The sequence below is a fragment of the Drosophila persimilis genome, unplaced genomic scaffold (assembly GCF_003286085.1).
Source record: "Drosophila persimilis strain 14011-0111.01,24,50 unplaced genomic scaffold, DperRS2 tig00000863-arrow-arrow-pilon, whole genome shotgun sequence".
Lineage (NCBI taxonomy): Eukaryota > Metazoa > Arthropoda > Insecta > Diptera > Drosophilidae > Drosophila > Drosophila persimilis.
In genome coordinates this window covers 706,102-727,471 of record NW_020825364.1, presented here as the reverse complement: position 1 = coordinate 727,471, position 21,370 = coordinate 706,102, and the positions used below count along the sequence as shown (strand labels likewise).

The window sequence follows — 21,370 nt, the reverse complement described above, 5'->3', positions numbered from 1 at the left end:
TGAAGCGGCTACCGATTCGATTCCGTAGGTGGCTGCCACTTGGCAAGGGCCTGCCTGGTTGAGGAGGGTGCGGAGGGGTGGAGAGGTAGAGAGGTGGTGGGTGCGTGGCATGTGCCTCAAGTGGCGGCAGTGGCTGTTTATTGACGGCTCGGAGCTCGAGTGAAGAGTGCAATGGAAGCGAAACATCAACCGTGTCAAAATTCAAAGAAACAAAAGCGGAAATGTTGTTGTTTTCTTTATTTTTAACAGCGGAAAACATGAGGAAAACTAAAACAGAAATCATCACTTGGATGGTAATGGAAAACTTGCTTTGGTCAATGAACTTTCCCATCTATAATTGGCCATGTCAGCGAATTGAAGAGTTATTAACCTGCAGAACTTGTACATACTATCATAATAAATACTACAGGTAACAATTTGTTGACCAGATCTACCTTTTTTCTCTTAATTATTCCTTTAATTTTAATTTTACAATTGCCTAAATTAATTAAAATAATTGTTGTAATATTCTTTCAGTTTGCGTTTAAATAATTTGATTTTGCGCCTAAAGTAATCGATACAGATAATCACGTGATGCAATCGATAGTTTCCATTATTCATTGGTATATTTCTGAGGGTCAGACCGTATATTTTATCGCTAAGTCCGAGGTCACACTGATTTTCATGCCACCATGTCTAGCTTAGCTCACACACCTTTGCTTAAACCTTATTTTATAAGCACTGCAATAAAGATGAAAACTTAAATTTAGCTAGTCATGTAGGAAATAGATTCATCAATCGTATAAAACTATGTGGGCATTACTAAATGTTCTATATAGCTAATAATATTCGACGGAACATCAAATTTTAGATATATGGTTTCCAATACTTGCCGGAGAACGATTAACCTATTATAAGCCAAAAGGGTATTTCAATTTTCCACCGAAAATAATGAAAGTTGAATAATGTTAGCGCAGTTCAGGTGAAAGATAAAGTGGGTTTTTTTTAAGTTCAGAGGAAAGATGGCATGAATCTACAAGAAGAAATCACAATCGTTAATATATTCCGCCATTTACCTCAAGTAGTTTAACTATTTAAATAGAGGGGGCTTTAGTGGGCTAAGAACGGTTGTTCATCTCACGAGACTCTATATTGTTGTTGAGGATCCAAAATTGCGGCAAAAAACATCAAAGTCAAGTATTTAAAGTGAGCCAGTCAAGTAGAAAATATATTCATTAATTGGATAAATTTATGTGGGCATTGCTGAGAGATCTAGATAGCTAGTAATATTCCACGGAACATACAAGTCGAGGAATATAGAACTTGAATTCGTCAGTATATTTACGGTATATTTTTACAATGAGACGGTATATTTTGTTATATTTCTGCGGGTCGGACGGTATATTTCATCGATAAGGCCGCGGTCACACTAAATAGAAGCCGAAAATTGTTGAATTCTCGCGAAAAGTTGTTAAAAAAGTGTCCCAAACAATTGGAAAAGTGCATAAAAATATGAATAACAGTAATTGGAACTGAAAGCAATAGGAAAAACATATTGCAAAGGGCAATAAAGCCAGAAAAAAACACATTCAGGGCAACAAGAGGCACAACATGGCGCCGACACCGCTGCCCCTGGAGCAAATGTCCGGCGTTGGTGGCTACTTGCCAGCTGGCCAGGAGGGCGGACCCCGCATCAACACCATGTCCATGTCGATGCTGATCGATTTCATCATCCAACGCACCTACCACGAATTGACGGTGCTGGCCGAACTGTAAGTATTGAAACGGAAAAGGATGCGAGAGGTGAAATGGGTGCTTAGAGTGAATTGTTTTGAATGCAGGCTACCAAGAAAAACTGATATGGAGCGCAAGATTGAAATCTACAATTATGCAGCCCGCACACGGCACTTGTTCACCCGCCTCAATGCGCTGGTCAAGTGGGGCAACTCGGTCTCCAAAGTGGACAAATCGTCGCAGATTATGAGTTTCCTGGACAAACAGAACATGCTGTTCGTGGAGACGGCCGACATGCTGGCCCGCATGTCGCGGGAGACGCTGGTGCGCGCCCGCTTACCCAACTTTCACATTCCCGCTGCCGTTGAGGTGCTCACAACTGGCACCTACAACCGCTTGCCGACCTGCATTCGCGAACGGATTGTGCCCGCGGATGCCATCACGCCGGCAGAGAAGAAGCAGACCCTGCTGCGCCTCAATCAGGTGATTCAGCATCGCCTGGTCACGGGCAAACTGTTGCCGCAGATGCGGGAATTCCGAATCAAGAACGGACGTGTCACCTTCGAGGTGAAGCACGAGTTCAGTGTGGCCCTTACGGTTATGGGCGATAGCCAGAATGTTCCTTGGCGTCTGCTGGACATCGATGTACTCGTGGAGGACAAAGAGACGGGAGGTAGGCTCTTCAATCCGTTTCGTTTACCTTGCGTTTCTGTAACTTCTTCCCCCCTGTAGATGGCAAATCCCTTGTCCATCCACTGCAAGTGAACTACATCCATCAGCTAATCCAAGCTCGTCTGGTGGAGAATCCCAATGCCCTGAGCGAGGTATACAATTGCCTGCACTATTTCTGCCAGTCGCTGCAGCTGGAGGTGCTCTACACCCAAACGCTCCGCCTGAACTACGAGCGTCTAGACGACAACAACATCACTGTGGAGGAGTATGTGCCAGGCGTTAAGTTGACCGTCTCCTACTGGCGGGACCTGAAATCGGAGCTGGGCTATCGTCTCACTGTTCAGTCGGATCCCAGTGAGATTGGCCGTCCGCTGGCCGTGGTTCATGTGCCATCGCTGGGAGCCAAGGAGTCGGCGGAAGTGGCCGATCGCGCTGTGCGGTCCGAGCATCTGTCGATGGAGCGGCTGATTGTGCACACGGTCTACATCCGATCCGTGTCCAGGCTGAGTGACCTGAAGCTGGAGTTCCAGGCCTTCCTTAAGGATGTTGATTGTGAGTGTAAATGTTTGGGGGTTTCCGCGTCAGCGAAAGAAGCAACCCTGATCCCTGATTCCTGATCTGATCTCCATTTTAGTCAACCTTCAGGGCACGCCAGCCATTCTCACTGTGCCCGTCCTCTCGCCCTGCCTGCGAGCGGAGCAAATCCACATTACCATCGACACGCACACGGGCATGTTCCGCTGCCACGTGCCCAAGCACTTGGACTGTCCGATCACGGACGAGATGCAGGAAGCCTTGAACGGTGATCGGAGCAAGCTGCCGTCGCTGCTCTCGGAGCTGCGCTACTGGATCACGCATCGTCGGTGCGAGAAGACGCTGCAGCATCTGCCGGCCACGGCCACCGATACGCTGACTTTCCTCACCCAGCCCGAGCAGGAGCTGCTGCAGCAGGGCCGCCACAAGATATACGTGAAGCTGCACAGGCATCCCAATATTATTCTGGTAAGCCAGGTCCATGCGCCTTTAATCACATCTAAAAGCCTCGCTCCTCTCGCTCTTACAGGTGGTTCAGCTGAAGGAGAAGTCAACGATGGCAAACGAAATGGAATACACATTCCACTTGGGCTTTGTGGCCTTCCAGAAGGATGAGGCCGACGTTATAGATGATTCTGCCAAGCAACTGGTGTCCGTGGTGGCTCAGCCGCCATCGGATATCCCGAAATTCTTCACCAAACTGATGCGTCTCATCGAGTTCGATACATTTGTGGCCACCCATGGGCCCGGCACTGAGGTGGATGGTGAGCAGCTGCAACCCCCAGAGGGACTGCAACCGGCCCTTGATTTACTAACAGCATTTCCATATCCTTGCAGCGGAGGTGTCTCCACACAAACGCAAATCTACTGGCGATATTCTAGCGCCCCCAGCCAAGCAGCAAAAGACAATATTTCCCGCGTACTTCATACCCGAACTGGCGCACGTGGTGGCCATGTGCGATGAGAAGATACCGTTTATGAATCTGGCCCAAACCCTGTCCAAGCACAATATTCCGCACAGCGGCCTGCAGGTGGAGGCAAATGCCACCTCGTTGGTGCTGAAGATTCTGGCGCTGCCACAGCCAGGCAAATCGGCCACAGCTGCGGGCCAACAGCCCCAGCAGGGAGCTGCTTCTGCTGCTGGTGCTGCTGCGGGTGCTGCTGCTTCTGCTGGTGCTGGTGCTGCTGCCGGCGAGACCAAGCCTCAGCCGCCGAGCGGCTCCTCGGCTTTCCCCAGGATCGAGCCTCATGTGTGGGACGATCTGATGCGGCGTGTACTCTCGATTTCGGTGCGCTCGCAGACGAACAAGAACAGCCAAGTGAGGATTTGGGTGGTGGAGTTCGTCTTCTACAGCACCCCGCTGCAGAGCTGCCATCCGAAGGAGCAGGGCAGCCGGCGCACCGTTTACCTAACCTACGAGCAGGCCAATCACGATTTCTCGAAGACAGTCGAGGAACTGCTTAACGACTGGTCCAAGATCGTGTACCTCTACACGCTGGTCTATGACTTTGCGGAGCAGCTGAGGAACAGTGAGTAGTCTGAGGGATCGTTCGCAGATGGTTCCCTTGAGTAACCGCCTATTGTTCTCCCCCTCTAGAACGCCTCGCGCTGTGTGACATGCTGGTGGTCAAGTCCTACAGCTACATGAATCTTCTGCTGGGATATGGCCCGAAGAAGGAGGTCAGCTGCAATATCTACTGGTCCGTGCAGTCGCATGGCTTCCGCCTGACCTTCGTGGGCGGCATGTCTGCGGTGAATGCCCACTCGATGATGCGGGACCAGTTGGCGCAGCATCTGAACCAGCAGCACAGCCTCACGCAGATCGCGCAAATCCTGCACGAGACCTACAACCCCATGAGCTCCATTGCCAAGCTCCCAGTGCTGCCCTTCCTGGGGATTCCCGTGAGTCACGTCACTTATTTCTGTACTGTAGCTGATTCATCACTCATTCGGTGTGTTTTCCTCTGCAGCGCCCACAGGTGCCCGTGCTCTCGTTCTGCATGCTGGCCCAGTCGCCCTGCCTCATGCGTTTGACCTACCAGGCCGTGTACTGCCTGGAGCTGCGCTTCCGGGCCAACCGTCTCGTGTCGATTCGTGATGGAGCCAGCAGTCGCTTCGAGCGGAACGTAATTGAGGAGTTCACGCCCATACAGGGGCTGAAGGCGTTCTTGTCCAAGTACGTGGACGAGTCGGCCGCGTACCGGGGACGAGCGCCCCACGAAGACGACAATCCGCTGTCACCGATTGGCATGGAGGATAACTATGGCGGGCCCAGCAGTGTGACGGGTGTGAGTGCAGGCGGTTCGTCGCCATTCCTGGGCGCTGGCATGCGTGGACCCCAGTCGCCGAGGGACAGTGGACTGCGGTTCCCGGCGCCGCACACTCCGCCCTCCAGCTCGAATCCTCACACGCCAGCCAGCCCCCATCCGAGTGCGGGCGGAGGAGGGGCAGCGCAGAGTCATGGAAACTTTAACTTAACCTCGCCGCCGGCTCCGCATATGCCGCACCCGTCGCCGGGCGGACTGATGCCTTCGTCGCCACTGAATCCGCAGCCGAGTCCCCACATGGTGCACAGTCCCGGTCCCAATACGCTGTACATGCAGAGCCACCAGGACTCGCCCTTCACAGCCATGTCGCCGGCGAACAACCAATGGCCCGGATCCCCTAGCATGCCCCGTCCCTCGCCACGGCCCGGCCAGAGTCCGGAGCACAAGAGCACTGGAGGCAGCGTAGTGACAGGTGGGCCCGATCGTGGAGGATCGAGAGGCACCCTTAACCGCCCCTGGGCTGGTGCCGTGCCCACTCTGCTCACCCACGAGGCCCTGGAGACGCTGTGCCGGCCCAGCCCGCACCCGAACAAGGATATCAATGTGACGGACATGAGCCCCCTGGAGCGGTTCCTCGGCTGCGTCTACATGCGCCGGCAGCTGCATCGCAACATCCAGAACGAGGAGTCCCTGACGGCCCTCAACTCCACGGAGCCGGGAGTGGTGCTGTTCAAGGTGGACGGACTGCAGTGCCAGGTGATGCTCAACCAGATGCACATGCAGACGCTGCACCTGAAGATCACCCAACTGCCGCCGCCGCCCGACAAGCCCACATTCCAGCTGAGTCCCGACGATCTCCTGGTGATAGAGCAGTACTTCGACACCCGAGTGGCGGCGCCGCCCTATCGTCCGAACTCGCTGCACAGCATCTGCCGGCTGCTGAATCTGCCCGCCCAAGTGCTCAAGGACTTCGTGCAGATCATGCGACTGGAGCTGAAGCCAGAGTTTGGCGGGGATCAGCTCAAGTGGACGGTGCAGATGTGCATGCGAATGCCGCCGTCGGCGGTGCCCATTGTGCCCAGCGGAAACGCCTGCGTGGTGTTGGGCAGGATGAAGATCCTGTTCTTCCTGCAGATCACCAAGATCCCGTTCAACGGCAAGGACTGGAAGGACAGCCCCTCGCTGGTGCTGCCCATCGTCTACGACATCACCATGAACCTCACCCAAATGGCCGAGCGCAGGGAGCAGGTGCCCTCCCCCATGATGACGGCGGCCAGCACACTCCTGCGCCGCTTTTCCGAGTTCAATTCGCAGCAGAACCAGTGCTCGCTCTTCCCGGCAATCACGGATCTGCTGACCAACCTGCAGCTGGCCACGGACATGCCCCAGCCGCCGCCCAACCAGGCCATTGGACCGCCAGTGGGTGTCGGCGTCGGTGTGGGCGTTGGCATCGGCGTGGTCGGCTCCAGTCCGAATCCCATGATGCCAATGCAGCAGCTGCAGCCGCAGGTGGGGCCCCAAGGACAGGTTGGCCCTGGCGGCTACCCACAGCTTGGTCCGAATCCCGGCGGCCCGCAGTGATGAAGGCGTAAGCGCCGCACCTCCTCACTCATGCAGTGAGCAGGCACCAGAAACGGCGACCAACCCGATCGATCCCCCATCTGCACATCTATTTATTCGACAAACGTTTTTTTTTTATACCCAGAAAGAGCGACCACTACTCAATCACTACGCGTGCACTCTGCACTCCCGGCAAAACAAACATTTACCCCTAAAACTATAGTTGATATTTGTAAAGTGGCACGAGAAACTGTTTATACACATCGCAAAATAATATTTATTTCCCGGGCTGCTCCCAGGAAGATCTGCGTACGCACAAGGCACAAGGGTGTCCTTGATGTCTGGAGATTCCTGCGAGCGAACGGAAATGTTGATACCAATCGAGAAAAGGTTGCCAATCGTGTTTTTTTTTATTTGTAAACCCCGTTTTGAGCCCCACCTTGGAGGGGGTGGGGGACAGATTCCCAATAAAAGAGATGCATACATATTGTGGTTACAGTTTATTGTGCTGCCTACCGACATCCAAGACGGTCCGTTTAAACAATACAGAGTGCGGCTAAGTAATCAAATAATCAAGTACTAACTATATGTTTGTTGTAAGTGGTAAGTGTGAGTCGCAGTTGTGTTTCTTCGTTACTAATGATTGTATCACATGGTTTTCTACAGCTTCGCCAGACGCTGCCATCCGCCCGACTGCCAGAGGAGAGGTAGCTGGGAGGCAGGAGGAGATCTCTAGCAAGTGATTCGTGACTTTGATGCACCCGAGGTTAGTTATTGTTGCTATATATACATATGTGTGTGTATACATATGGATAGTGTGTATATCTATCTGATCCCATTGTATTTGGCTTAGTTGCTGGTCGGACCGACTGCCCAACTACTGCTGTGCCGCTAGCTGTGTGTTGTCCATTTGGTTGGTCAGCTCTGTGATGCCCTCCTCCTCGTCCGAGACGAGGTCGACCCAGTAGCGGAGCTTCTTGCCGCGCAGATAGCTGGCAGAGTTGTCAAAGACAACAGTGTCTGGACAGAAAAGAAGGAAGGGTCTGGGTTAGAGAACCTTGGGGTTGTCAGGTCAAGGAACAGTCAGCTACTCACAGGTGGTGTTGGGTCGCGTGGAGATGTAGCCAATCTCGTCCATTTCGTTGGAGTAGACTGTGCCCAAGGGCACCTCGCTTCGCTTCTCGCCCGACTTCTCGTCCACACTGTAGATGCCGAACTTGATGTCGTAGTCGATGGTCCGGAATTCCCAAGAAAGTATCTTTTGTTCTTCCAGATTGACTTTGAAGTGCAGCTTCAGCTTGTCCCCCTTGGGCACCTGCGTGTCGGTGAAGTCCTTGTCACTCTGCTGGCTGTTCTGGTCGATGAAGAGATCCTCGGGCAGCTTGCCGCCCCAGACCATCATCGACTTGCACTGCGGGTCTCCCAGTTTGTCGACCAGTTCGCCGCCCCACGCCTTGGGGAACACTTTGGGATTCACGTGCGAGAAGAGCTGCTGCTGCCACTTGTCCACGCCCGACTTGTAGATGACGATCTTGCTGGTGGTGTTCTCGTCCAGGAACTTTTTCACTATGTTGAAGGCCACGGAAAAGAGTTTCGGCGCATTGATGATGTAGCACATCTTGAGCAGCTCCGGGAAGTTGGCCTCGTACTGCTTCACCGAGGAGATGACACACTCCGCCGCCGGACGCCAGGCATATTGCTTCAGATTCACGTCCTGCATGTCGAAGAACACCACCAGCTGACGGGCCTTCCAGCCGTGATCCAGGCTCTGCTCGTAGGCGGTCTTCATGAATCGTTCGATGAGCAGAACCAGATACTTTTGGAACTCGAAGCGTGTGACGCAGTGCATCATGCCCCAGATGTCAAAGTTGTAAAAGGGACAAACCAGCACTGAAAGGAGAAAGCGAGAGGCCTCAGCTTCAGCTAGCTTTACATAGATTAAAAACAGGCACCTACATGGAGATCCTTCGTTGTCGTAGCCTATCAGGCCATACGGCAAATACTCCTTCAGTGCCTTGGGAGGATCCCACTTGTCGATGTTGTCCACATTCCACATGGCCCGCGTCTTCAGACTCTGCACAGATGTAAGTAATAGTAATTATAATTATAACAATCGAATTGAAGTAAGAAAGCCATATTTTTGTGCTTACAGCTCTCAGCATTTTCTCTGCTGCCTCCAGGTTCCATTTGCGAGCTGTTCGGGAGAGAGTTTTGGATGGTAAGCAAGCATCTCTAACAAGGATTCTCTTGGGCAAACTCACCTCTCAGCCAGCGCAGTAGGAAGTAATCATCGTGGGTGTCGACGAGAGCATCGTCCATCTGCTTGCGGAACTGTAATAGGAGGAAACGATAAGAGGATCAGGAATCAGGTCTCATACAGGATGAATAAAATACAAAATATGGAGTCCTATCTGTTATTCTCCTTGAATATAATAAAAACTTTATCAACAATTTATGCTTTGTTTTTTTCTATCTGGGAAATCTGGGAAAAATATCCTTGATCCTTGATAAAGGACTTCATCAAGGATATTTTGCAATCACAAATAGACAAGAAACGGAAATATTTACGACTGGGAAAATATCCTTGATCCTTGGGGATGTTGTAGTCCTTATGCAAGGATCAAGGATATTTTTCCAATCGAAGGAAGCCATCGAACGTCCCGTTCTGGCCCCAAATAACGGAGAAAACAAGATGTATATGACAAGAGGAGATATCCTTGATCCCTGATCCTTGATAAGGACTCCATAAAATCAAGGATTTTGTTCCGGTCACAGGAAGCCGTCGCTCGCCGGGATCGGTCCACAAATAAAGGAGTTGCGGGTACAACAACAACCCTCAAATTGCGTCCGCGGAAATGGCCAAAAACGAGAATTTCAGACCTGGGATACCAGGCGAACAGAAATCAGCAGAAGGTAGCTGGGTTTTTTTGGAAAAATTTGCATGCCCCCAAAAGTATGCACCAGTTTTTTCATTTGCTAAAGTTGCTTTCTGCTGATTTCTGTTCGCCTGGTACTTCGATTGGAAATTTCTTTGTTTTCGCTCTTCACGTCGGCCTTAATTGTCATTTTTTCTTTGGCTATATCTCGACTGTTTATGGGCCGATCAGGGCGTGGCATGCCTTTTTGTGATCGGAAGAGTCCTGCCAATCGATTGGCATCAGAAAAAAGGACATCCATGTCCTCACGATTTTCGGCAAAAATCATGATGTAACCATCATTAAATTTGCCAAAAATCGGCCTCATTTTCAAAGTCGAGATTTTGATGCCGTTCGACTGTCTGGATCCTCTCGATCCTGGGAGACTAGGTCCTTCACCGATCTGGCTCTATTTGCCCGAGATATAGCCTTCCAAAGATTGGAATTTGCACATCGTGGAAATACTGGTTTCATCTGTACGCTATATCTCGACTGTTTATGGGCCGATCTGGGCGTGGCATGCCTTTTTGTGATCGGGAGAGTCCTGCCTATCGATTGACATGTTTTTGTTAAAAATCTAGATGGTTACATCCTCGCAAATAGTCCGTTTGATGTCCGATCAGGGCGTGCCGCGCCTCCTCGTAATCGGGAGAATGTCTCCCAAGGCTATTTTATAATACATTTTTAAACAAATCGTCCGATCTGGACGAGCCAAACATTTTCGTGATCGCGAGAATATCCCCGACCTTTTGGCCTCAAGGAAAATCAAACACCCATCCGCCCAGCCCGAGAGTTTGCCATGATGTACATATGTACACAGTAAAAATCCAATCTTTTTACAATTTTCATTTATTTTGTATTATTATTAATATTATAATTAATTATAATATATATTTATTATATTTGCCTTCTCGTAATACATATGTATATAGTTTTCTCCGCTATTTGTTGGCCAATATGGGTGTGTTTCGTCGTCCCGCGATGGAGAGGTCTTGTGCAGTAAATCTGCCCGTCTTGTAGGACAATACTGGTATTTTTCTCCATTTTAAAGTTGTAAGTGCTATCACTTTGGGTATTGCTCTTCCGACTTGGAAAATTCTTGGTTCCGCTTTTGCGATCCAAACCTACAATCCTATGGTCGAGGTTCTTCGATGTCCTGAGTGAGGACCATTAAGTTTCGTTTTGCTTGTTCCTTTTTCTCATCAAGGACTAAAAAGTGTGGGATTGATTCTATCATTACAAAAAATTTGTTTCTCTATTTTCTATCCCTAAAATTAGAATATAATCAGGTTCCGCACATCAAAAGGAGCTTCTCTTGGCAAGGTCCTTGCTCAGCGAAAAAAAAGAAACCTTTGACGGTTTTCCCATACCGGGAATTGAACCCGGGCCTCCCGGGTGAGAGCCGGGTATCCTAACCACTAGACAATATGGGATTGACAATTCCCTGGGAATGCCAGCACTACAAAAATAGATGTTTCTCTTTTCTCCTGCCCTACAAATGGATTTTGTTCTATTTCCGTGCTGGCCGCCTTCTCAACAACAAGCTCGCGCAGACACCTGCATGTGTAATCTAGCAAAATCCAAATCCATGGCATTTCTGTATTGATTGGCTTGTCGAAGGCCTTGCAAGAGACTGGGACTGGGTGCAGCAGTTCAATGAAGTTTAATCGGGGCTTTTCCTATCTCCATCGCAGGCGATAAGTTTTATTGTGGTCTAAAAAGCCACCTAAACGAATGTTGGCCTTTGCTGCATTAATTGCTGTTAATTTGTGTTGGCCTTGTCCGAATGGCACATTGGCTGTTTGCTAACAAAAGTTCATGCGAAATTTAAATGAGGCCCGCATTCTACTCGATTCTACTTACAGGTTTTCCTTGTTGACTCGACACATACAAATCTGATTGTCTTGATACTCCAATCACGTACTTCGATTTGCATTCGCTCAGTGCATATTTAACACAATTTATAATTGTTAAACTGACTCGTGTCTGGCTGGTTTAGTAATAGCTGATTCATTCCCACCTAATCCCCGTCCCTGTCCGCCTCCCCTTCCCCATCCCAATTCAAGCTCGGCTCGGGCTCGGGCTCTGGCTCTGGGCCAAACCACTTGAAATTCAATAACGAGGCCGTCTTGCGTCCGTCCGCTAACCGCTAACCGCTAACCGCTTCTTTTATTTGTGGGTTTTCGCTTTTCGTAGAGCAACTAAAAACCTGGTTGTTTGGCTTTTATTATTATTTGTGGAGAAGGCTGTAGTGGTGCGCGGAATGGCCAACTGGCCGACTGTCCGACTGGCCCCCGGGTGATGGCTAGCTTAGTTTTTCATTAGCGTCGAATTCTGTGCGGTTTGTCTTGACTTCCTCATATCTAAACAGTCAACAGTCAGCAGCCAGCAGTCAGCAGCCAGCAGACGGGCCAGTTGGGGCTCTTGTACTTGCCTATCGGGTACTGCGCTTTGTTCTCCTGCTTCTGCTTCTGCTTCTGCCTCTGACTTTGACTCAGTTTTGGAGCAGCAGCAGCAGCAGCGCCATCAGGTAAACATTTCGTTCGATAAGCCATCGAAAGTGGACTCTATATTTGGCATGTCTAGGGCGAAACGGAGCCCATGAATAATTGATGAATCAACATGAATAATGTCTATAAGCGATCGCCGATTGGCAAATCGCGAATGCAGCGACTGTTGTTTGCCTTTGAATTCAACGCTTAACGCTTCAGGATAAGTCAATGAGGGATTTAATGAGAGATCTCTCCTCCCGTGGCTTCCACTTCTCATAACTCTCCATAAAGTTTCTCTTCTTTTGTGTTCGTTTTCTAGTCGGATGAAACCTGTTGCTCTGCTGGTTTATGCATAACGCATCAAAATATATATATATATATCTGAGGCTGAGGCTGTGCGATAAGAGGGTCGGCGGGGGTTTAAGGTTCACTCCGGTTGCAAGGGGATGAGCTGTCGTTCTGGATTATTGCTCTCCACTTAGCTGTTCATATATATTGTACATACATATGTACATCTGTATATTTGATGATTCGACAACTCATGTTTATTTATAAAGCCTATAATCGCCGTCACTGCGCCATGACAAATGACAATCGCACTCAAAGCAATTATAAGAGGGCAGAGGTTTGATCTGGGAAACGGTTCTGGCAGCAGGGGCATGCCCCGAAAGAAGCGATATAGAAGCTCCAGCTGCTGCGGCTGGCAACCGGTTCGATGCATTTTACCCACTTTTGGGGCTATGCTATTCAAATTGTATTCTGGGTCGTCGTTTACTTGTCAACAACAACCACAACAACAACAACAACAACAACAACAACAGCAACAGCGGTTTCCATTTCGATTTCGCAAGCTGTTTTCATGTGCCAGCCAGGCAGCCCGGCAGCCAGGCAGCCAGCCGCCAAGAACTCATGAGTCGACACATGTGCAACTGCAGACCAGACCCCACCTCCACATCGGAGCAATGGCCAGAACAAGTTGTTGCTGTTGCTGTTGCTGTTTCTGCTGCTGCTGTTGTGGCGGCTACTCTACTCGTATTGCCACAGTGGGGCAAGAACGGTCAGATTAGGCAGTAAATCGAAGAGGAAGTCATGCAAAACGCAGGCTAATTTCCATAGGGCTGTTATCACGCTCCACTGGCTATTCTACGCAATCTAGAACATAATCAATCAAGTGGTCTTACATCATAAGTGTAGGTAGAACTACTAAATTATTCCCTAGACTCGAAATTATTCTAGTCAGTGAGGTGTGTGTGCCACGCACACACATCATTGGCCGAATGGGAATATCTAAATTATTCCACAGATACATACATACATACATACACACAAGTGTATAGTGGGGCACCAATACATGGGGATCGTTGGAAAGTCTCTTTGATCTAAATATCTACAATCTTCTATGCCTCGCATTCGATTGCAAAAGTCTCCCCTCCCCTGGAATTTTATCTTAAATCAACAACAAATACATCATTCTTATCTTCCCCCAAGAGATGAGTGCTACATCTTCTTCCCCAAAAGATACATAGATAGATAGATAGTTAGCTCGGATCCCGTTATTCCTCTCACCTGTTCCAGTGTGGCGCGCTGTTCGGCGCTGATTTCGGGCAATGGGCCGGACATGATTTTGTTACGGTTATTGTTATTTCTCCTACTAATATTGTTGCGTATCTTTTATGGGTTGATGGGGAGTTTATCGACTGGATTGCTCTTCGCACAGATACACAGCAGCAGCACACCAACACACATGCAAAAAAGTGACGGAGAAGGGGGCAGACGAAAGGCAAAAGCGCGAATTTCTTTTTCTCGGTTTCACACGCAAAAACGCAAGTCGTGGAAGTGATGGAGTCCGTCCGGTGGATGGATGCTTTGGCTATTTCGATTTTTGGCAGCTGCTTCGCGGAGCAGAGCAGAGCTAGAGCTTTGCTTAACAATAAAAAAAACTTTCTACTATTATTTAGACGTTTGTTTTTGGCTGCCGTTGCACGTTGATTACGTTGCCATTTAGCCGCACATTTCCCAACGCAATTATTAAGTATTTTATATTGTTTTGTTTTTTTGGGGATTGGGGGCCACAGACTAGATGGAGGCGGCACTGAGACTCGGGGCTCAGCTGACCACGTAATTACGACCCAGGCAAGGCGACTACGGCACGCAAATGGATTCACAACAAACTGCGCTCGCGTTCAGTTTCAGAATGTTTTGGTTTGCTTTTGATAAAGCCCCAACAACCCGACCCGCAGCTCCACCAGCTGCTCTCCCTCTCGTTCTCTTTCTCTCTCTCTCTCTCGCTGTGCATGTCTCTCCACACGTTTTGTTCCGTTCCATTCCGTTGGGGGTCGCTCCGTCGCGTTCCGCTGGGCTTTGCCGAGTGGAAAAATCGATTACTCTGGAGAGAAGCAGAGAGCTCAGCCGCTTGTGGATACTCTCTCCGAGCCACAGGTTGCCGTTGAACGGCTCCATCTCTTCTGAAAAATAGTACTTTTATTTGTTATTATCTATTTATTTTTACAGCCATACAATACACTTTTGTGGGCAAATATTTTTGGCAATCGCAATCAATTGAAGTGTTTGCTTGTTAGCTAGTTGATAGGTCGATTCGACTGCCAAATATAAAAATACATATGTTTGGTTTTCCTGCAATGATAAGATAAGTATTTGATTAACCACGGGGCCTGTTTGGCGCTAAAAAGTATAAAGGTTAAAGATGGAATATCTTAACAAAGATAAAGGATAATTCAATATGCTAAACTATCAGGCTCATGCCTTTGGAATCCTATTTTCTAATTAACTGTCCTTGCTATTATTGTGGTAGGTTGAAACCTGGCACACTCGTCCAGAGACTTTTCGCTCCATCTTCATTCGCAGCTTGTTCGCGTTGCACCTTAAATGCAATGTCCAGCAGGTTTTCTATCGCATTTTAAAAGTCTTTAAAAGGGAGTGCTTGACGGCTCCCCTGCGAGGAGAATATCAGTATGCAATGATTTACTGTTATTTTTGGCTATGCTTACTGCCTACTGCCTTATTTAATTTCTTCGATGGAGCCATTACAGATCGATTCTTTGGCTCGGTGCACAGGGATATCCGAGGCAGGCCATGCGCCGCCATGCATCGGCACAGTTCCCAGCCATTGCAAAGTAGGGGGGCCGGTATGCAAAGCTGTGGGAAGGTGGGTAGGATATTGTTAGCTTAAGTCGACCTCATCGTGGCCGTTGTGACAGTTGGTGGTACCATCGCAGACCAGAGCCATGTCGAAGCACTCGCCGGACTGGCAGCTGAACTGATCCATCCGGCATGTGGGACAGTCCACCTCATCCGACTTGTCCGGGTAGTCCTTTTGGCCGTCACAGCGCCAGGAGGCGGGTATGCAGCCCTTATTCATGTCACCATTTCCCGACACTGAGGCCGTGAAATGATCTGGCCCACAGGTCGGATACCGCCGTATGTCCCCGGTGCTCCATTCACTCCAGTACCCGTCGTCCTAGCTGCCAACCAGTACCGACACTTGTTGCCATCCAGTAGAGGCGTCTCGTCTCCTGGTCGAATATGAGCTCCCGGCCATGATTGTAGCTCGGATTCGTCCATCGTGGTGCGGTGGGGCCACAACAGCGCCAAAGGGTGCCGCTGGTCGTTTCGGCATCGCAACTGCAGACTCTGTGGCTCGCCTTTAACTGTAAATGCGAAGAATGTGGAAAGCACGGAATAGCCGTGGAACAGCGGCTGTTTTTGGGGAGTGCCCTGTGACATCAGGACTTACTGTCATTTGAAGCCACTGTAGGCAGACGCACAAGGCACTTTTGCTCATACAACAGTAGCATCGTTCCAATTGCTCAATTCTTTATTCCGTCGAATATTACTAGCTATATAGAACATTAAGCTCAACCCAGATAATTTTACGCCATTAATGTATACATTTTCTACTTGACTGGCCTATTCTAAATACTTGCTTTTATCGGATTTCTATATAACGTTGAAAATGAAATTTAATAGATTGATGAAACTGGCAAAATATAACCTCACAGTGGCGCCAATAAATTCACGTGGAATTTATGTAGAAATCATGTATAGGCGCAGCTTGTATTTTTTCTCGACAGGTGTCTCTGTTTATGTAGTTGCCATGTAGCAGAATTAGTTCAATTCAAATTTGAAGACTGTTTTTTTCTGCTCAACAATTTGGATGATAAATAAATCTACCCTTTTGAAAATGATCAAGTCCTATATACAATTTAAATAAAATGTACCATAAATTTTGGATAATTTCCCACTCATGGACGCTACCACAAGGCCATTTAAGAAACGTTTGAATGATTTAATAGTTTACAACCACCCATTATTTTATATTTACCGGGCCAATTCATTCATCTCTGATGATAAAGAACTGTTTGTTCCAAAATATACATACATATATCCAGGTACTTGGGTGGTTTGTTTTTGTAGTCATTGCACGGTACGGCACGGCACGAGGTGCGAAGATTCGATTCATTGATTTGTGTGTTTGCACTCGCTCGCTGGCAGACAAGAGCGAAATGCTGAATGAAATGCTCCTCTCTTGGGGGAGAGCTCCTTCTCCTCCCTCGAATAGGGTCCACCTACACTGCATCTCTTGGATGCCATACAATTCCAAGTCAGTTCCTTATGCATATGGGAATCGTTTGTTCGCAGGCCATCGACTGCTGGGATGGTGAGAATTTACTACCTTGCGTCACGAGAATTCCTGGCCAAATCGCCAAATCGCCAAAACTTAATAATTCAAAAATACATATTCAATAATAAGTTATCGCTGTTTATGAAAACAAACAATGGAGGTCCAAGCCAGCCACACAGACACATGATAGGCGTTAAATTTTATGAAATTGTTGAAAGTATCGAAATGCCAATTAACGTGATTTTAATAAAGTTTTGTGGACGTCAATCAGGAGTGATGGAGGAGCGTTGGGTGATGCGGCTACCATGTGATATGGAGGCGGGGGCACTTTTGCGTATCAACAATCAGGCAGCAATAATCCCCAGCCACCGATGGAGGCATCGATTGGTGGCCGAAATGGGACCGAGGTGAGCAGGAAGAAGCGCTGAGACCTCACCTCATCACTTCGATCGATTCTGGATGGTCAAAAGGTCAGCCGAAAAGCACCCGTTGATGTCTTCCGTCATCACTGGGTGGCTCTATAGGGAAATCGGATCCACATGTAATATGGATAACGATCGCATTGTACTGCGCACATCAGCTATCACTTGGGAAGGACGAACACGCTCGTTCGTGTTTATCCATCAATTCTACAAAGAAAAATCTAATCTATTTCATCATTAGATCGGAATATACATACCTATAGCATATATATCCATCGAAGAAGTTCCCCCAAACGAACATCAAACGGGAGAGGAGACCATAAAGGAATTACCGGATAAGAAGATATGTGCTGTGTATTTCTTAGTCTTTTACTTGAATTTAGTGCTGAGGGCATACACGGACTGCTATTGGGACTGGGACTGCTGGACTTTTCACTTTTTTTTTACCGCCACCGCCACCGCCACCGTCGGGAGTGAGTTGTGGGGGCGTTTGGCGCAAAAACAAGGCGCAATTCCCGTTAAATACAAATAAATAAAGCCACAAGAAGAGCAGCCACAGAAGAGGATGGGAATGGGTATGGGGTATGGTTATGAGGGACGGGGGATGGGGGATGGGGGAAGAAGTTTGCCAGTCAATCAATTGCCAGGCAATGATCGCGATTCTGCACTTGAAATTATATTTCGTTGGAATCGGAATCTGTCGACCTCCCACCGCGTGCGAGTGTGAGACAGACATCCCATCCAGAGGGATCCATCGATCCATTGACTCGTTGAGCGATCTATGGGTTTTGTGGGGGTCTCCATGACGCCACTGACGCCACTGACGCCTCAATGATGCCCACAGTGATGCCCACAGTGATGCCCACAGTGATGCAGTTTAGCCAACAACAACGAAAAACCCCCAAACAAGATCACGCACACGAAATATACATATATCGAAAGATAGATAGATAAATAGATAGATGATCATTTGATGACGTTAGCGCCAGCCACCACCAAAAGAGGCGCACGCCCACGATCCACGATCCCCGTCCCCCATCCCTCATCCCCCCGTGTGCACAGTGACTGTGACGTCATTCGCCGGGTCGTGTGCTCCACCGAATATTTTGATTGTATTTGCACTTGTGGGTGCCAGCCAGGCAACAGCCACACCGCATCACTCGCAGTATCCAGTGAGAGTCTGGTCTATTTTCGGAGGATTGCACGAGAGTTTATTTCAATCGGCGAATCGCGGAAAGGTAAGCAAACAAAAGCATCACACCGCAAAAGATCACTTAATAATGTTCTATAGTTGATGCCGTGACGAAGAAGTCGATGATCGTCCAGATCCAGGTCCATATTCATTTCCATTTCCATTGCCATGGACTGTAATTCTTAGATTCCACGGGGATTTCGAGTGGGTTGGGTTTTCTGCTGTCTGCCGTCTGCCGTCTGCTGTCTGGTGGTGTGGCGGCGGTGGCAGTGGTTCGGTGGTGGTTTCCTCCAAATGCTGTTCGATGATTGCCAAATTAATTACAAAAAGTTCCACCTTCTGTTGAAATAATATTTCAAATCAATTTTCCCAAGAACTTTCCTTTCGATTTATTGGGGGTTTTTCATTGGGCCGAGCAGGGAGCATAGAGAGCAGCGAGAGCGTTCCGTGAACTCGGTTTATTAATCGATCTGATCGAAGTGAGTTATGGCTTTATGTGGAATCATCTTTTCGGTGGGGAATTCTTGGAATTGGAATATGGCTCCATCATTTCCTTTCGCCAGAATCGAAATTTGGGTCATGTCACTCCCCCCTCTTGAGGAAATTCCTCTCCCCATAATCCCGATTCTTGTGCGCCGCAGCACGTGTCGCGGCATCCGTGGCAAGGATCTAATACACGCATGCAGTCTCATGTCTCTGTCTCGTTGGATGTGCGTGCATTTTGGTCTAATCCGCGGGTTAGTCGTTGCCCTGCCCTCCACGGAGCTGAGCGGAGCCATTATCCTGGCAATTCCGTACCGAAAGGCAACCCCTGTTGCTCTCGGTGCTGCTTGCTGCCTGCTGCCTGCTCCCCAAAACGAGTGACCGACCAAATGGCCATGATGTGGCACATTTTCCTTGCACACAGTTTTTCCTTGCGGGACAAACAAATTAGAGAACGGAGACGCGCCCCTTTTTGTGTACTGTGATTCCTCCCTTCCCCCTCCGCCCTCCTCTCCCTCCCCACCGATGAATGAACGACTCTGCTTGTGGTCATAATACGCGTAATTTTCCCTTTTGTTAAGTGAAGAGAAGTTTTTGGCTCAGAGTCGACCCCTCCACCCCTCCACCCATCGACCTCGCAGCCTGTCGGTTGTCCTTGGTCGGTGGACGGGATGATGCTTCTTCGATATAATGACTTTTGATTACTGCGCCATTAAGCGTTCTTTTGAAAGCCAAGCAACTGCCTGCCCGCCTGCCCTCTCCGCTCCCGCTCGGTACATCTGTTGAATTTTTCCGTTTTCTTCAAAACTTGGGCTTGGCCATGACCCTGTCTATGGCAGGATGTGTCCTGGTTGCCATTGGAACTCGGTAAATGGATCACTCATCATCCCCTGGGCTGGAACGACGACCCCAGGCAGGGTAAATCACTTTGTTAATTCGTTTTGCATTCAATTTCAATAGAAAATGGGTAAATTTCCCTCAATTAAATTGTTTCGCTTCACTTTTAACTCAATTGCGTTTAGGTTTTCCCTTTCCTCCCCCTCCATATTCCTCCCTTTGCCTCCCTTCTCCCACTGTGAAAGTTCATTTTCCATGGAATTGTTTATGGCATTCAGTGCGCATTCTTTGCATAATTTGATTGGCCTGTCAGTTGGTTAGAAACGGCAGAGACAGTGGAGACCTCAAGAAGCCAAAGAACAAGACAACTTGGGGGTGGGCAAGGGGGGGGGGGGAGGGACTGCTGGCTGCCTGTCTCTTCACATAAATTAGGCAAGTTTTTCAATAAACTGCACAAGTTGCGCATACGACGTGTGTTTCCCCAGAGTATGGGAGAAAGAGAGTGGAAGGGAATGGAGGGAGAAGCCAACAAGGTGCAGCAAATATTGCCACATCAATTGCGGCGGGCAGGCAGGCATACCCTTTGCATCCCAGCCGCCCACCGCATCAACATCAATTTGAAAGTGCATGTGGCCCCCACTTTGGCATAGTTCTCTTGGGTGCTACCAGGGGGGGTGGTGGCATCTCCCCCGCTCCCCCGCTCCCTCCTCCCTTCTCCCACCTGCCACAACACATAATTCCCCATCAGCCTCGACTCGACTCGACTCGGCTTCAAGTCAAAGTCGAAGTCGAACTGAAAGTCGAACAGAAGAAGGTCTTGTAATACTCGTGTAATCTCTGAGACAAAAACTTATTTACTCAAATGGCAATGGAAACCCTTTCAGCTTTTCCTCTGCTGCCCATTCCACCCCCCTTTTTTACCCACTCTTGCCACTCTTTCCACCTGCATCTTTATGTTTAATTCTGTTTTTGTTATGTGCCTCATCCATTTCTCTCTCTTTCTCAACAAAACAAAAAAAAAACAAAAAAAATAAGAAAAGGAGGGAAATGGAGATGAAAAGGGAAAGGGAAAAGGGGAAGGAAAACGGAAGAAAGTTTCTCTGGCCAAAGTTTTTCGCCGAGAGAACTTTTCACTGCAGTTTTCCAGGTGTCAAAATCAATTCTAGAGTAGCGATAAAAAGAATGCCGGAAAAGTGTAAAATGCTCTGAAAGAAAGGGGAGAACTGCCTCTCAAGAGAAGGAATGGCATGCTAATTATTTGGCTCGGATGGAAAGATGCAAAACGGAAAACGTGGCGGCATCTAGAGGGGCGGAGGGTAGGGCGGGTGCCATCCCTCCCTGACGGATAATCTTTCCCTTTTGGCTCTAATTAAAATCGACACTCGCTTGCAGCATTTAATTTAATTTATGCATCGATCAATCACTCACTCAATCAATGCCTCAGCGATGGCCCATGCGGGGCTATTGTCTACTTCCTGTTTGATTTTTCCCAGACCAAAGTCCCGAATTGAAATGCAATTTTTCATAATCACTGCTAATCCGTAGGATGTCATAATCAAAATCAGAGGTTCTATCAGAGGGCCATGCCGAAGGGTGGCTGTCGGCGGTGTGGTGTGTAGAGTGTTTTACTACGGAAGGCA

The 21,370-nt window shown here is 48.6% G+C and overlaps 2 protein-coding genes and 1 non-coding gene across 3 annotated transcripts; 1 reads left to right on the top strand and 2 right to left on the bottom strand.

Moving 5' to 3' along the window:
- Nucleotides 1-1,473: 1,473 nt before the first annotated feature.
- LOC6599557 (mediator of RNA polymerase II transcription subunit 14) lies at nucleotides 1,474-7,232 on the top strand. The gene is made up of 8 exons (XM_002024628.2): nucleotides 1,474-1,751; nucleotides 1,821-2,386; nucleotides 2,446-2,937; nucleotides 3,020-3,387; nucleotides 3,449-3,683; nucleotides 3,757-4,449; nucleotides 4,518-4,822; nucleotides 4,891-7,232. Exons 1-8 carry the CDS (start codon nucleotides 1,591-1,593, stop codon nucleotides 6,766-6,768), a joined length of 4,698 nt encoding a protein of 1,565 aa, XP_002024664.2. The 5' UTR covers nucleotides 1,474-1,590; the 3' UTR covers nucleotides 6,769-7,232.
- On the bottom strand, nucleotides 7,233-14,324 carry LOC6599555 (SEC14-like protein 2). Its single transcript, XM_026993635.1, has 6 exons — nucleotides 13,721-14,324; nucleotides 9,009-9,078; nucleotides 8,898-8,941; nucleotides 8,704-8,821; nucleotides 7,843-8,637; nucleotides 7,233-7,767 (listed from the first exon to the last, which is right to left on the bottom strand). Exons 1-6 carry the CDS (start codon nucleotides 13,772-13,774, stop codon nucleotides 7,625-7,627), a joined length of 1,224 nt encoding a protein of 407 aa, XP_026849436.1. The 5' UTR covers nucleotides 13,775-14,324; the 3' UTR covers nucleotides 7,233-7,624.
- On the bottom strand, nucleotides 11,024-11,095 carry Trnae-cuc. The gene has a single exon. It is a non-coding gene; the product is annotated as a tRNA-Glu (tRNA).
- Nucleotides 14,325-21,370: the final 7,046 nt, after the last annotated feature.

Excerpts from the sequence above, each read along its gene's own strand:
- LOC6599557 (XM_002024628.2), top strand. The coding sequence starts at position 1,591 with ATGGCGCCGACACCGCTGCCCCTGGAGCAAATGTCCGGCGTTGGTGGC. Across the intron at positions 2,387-2,445 it reads GGAGGACAAAGAGACGGGAG|ATGGCAAATCCCTTGTCCAT; the intron begins GTAGGCTCTTCA and ends TCCCCCCTGTAG. Across the intron at positions 4,450-4,517 it reads TGCGGAGCAGCTGAGGAACA|AACGCCTCGCGCTGTGTGAC; the intron begins GTGAGTAGTCTG and ends CTCCCCCTCTAG.
- LOC6599555 (XM_026993635.1), bottom strand. The coding sequence starts at position 13,774 with ATGTCCGGCCCATTGCCCGAAATCAGCGCCGAACAGCGCGCCACACTG. Across the intron at positions 8,942-9,008 it reads CCTACTGCGCTGGCTGAGAG|CTCGCAAATGGAACCTGGAG; the intron begins GTGAGTTTGCCC and ends TCTCCCGAACAG. Across the intron at positions 8,822-8,897 it reads CAGAGAAAATGCTGAGAGCT|AGTCTGAAGACGCGGGCCAT; the intron begins GTAAGCACAAAA and ends ACATCTGTGCAG.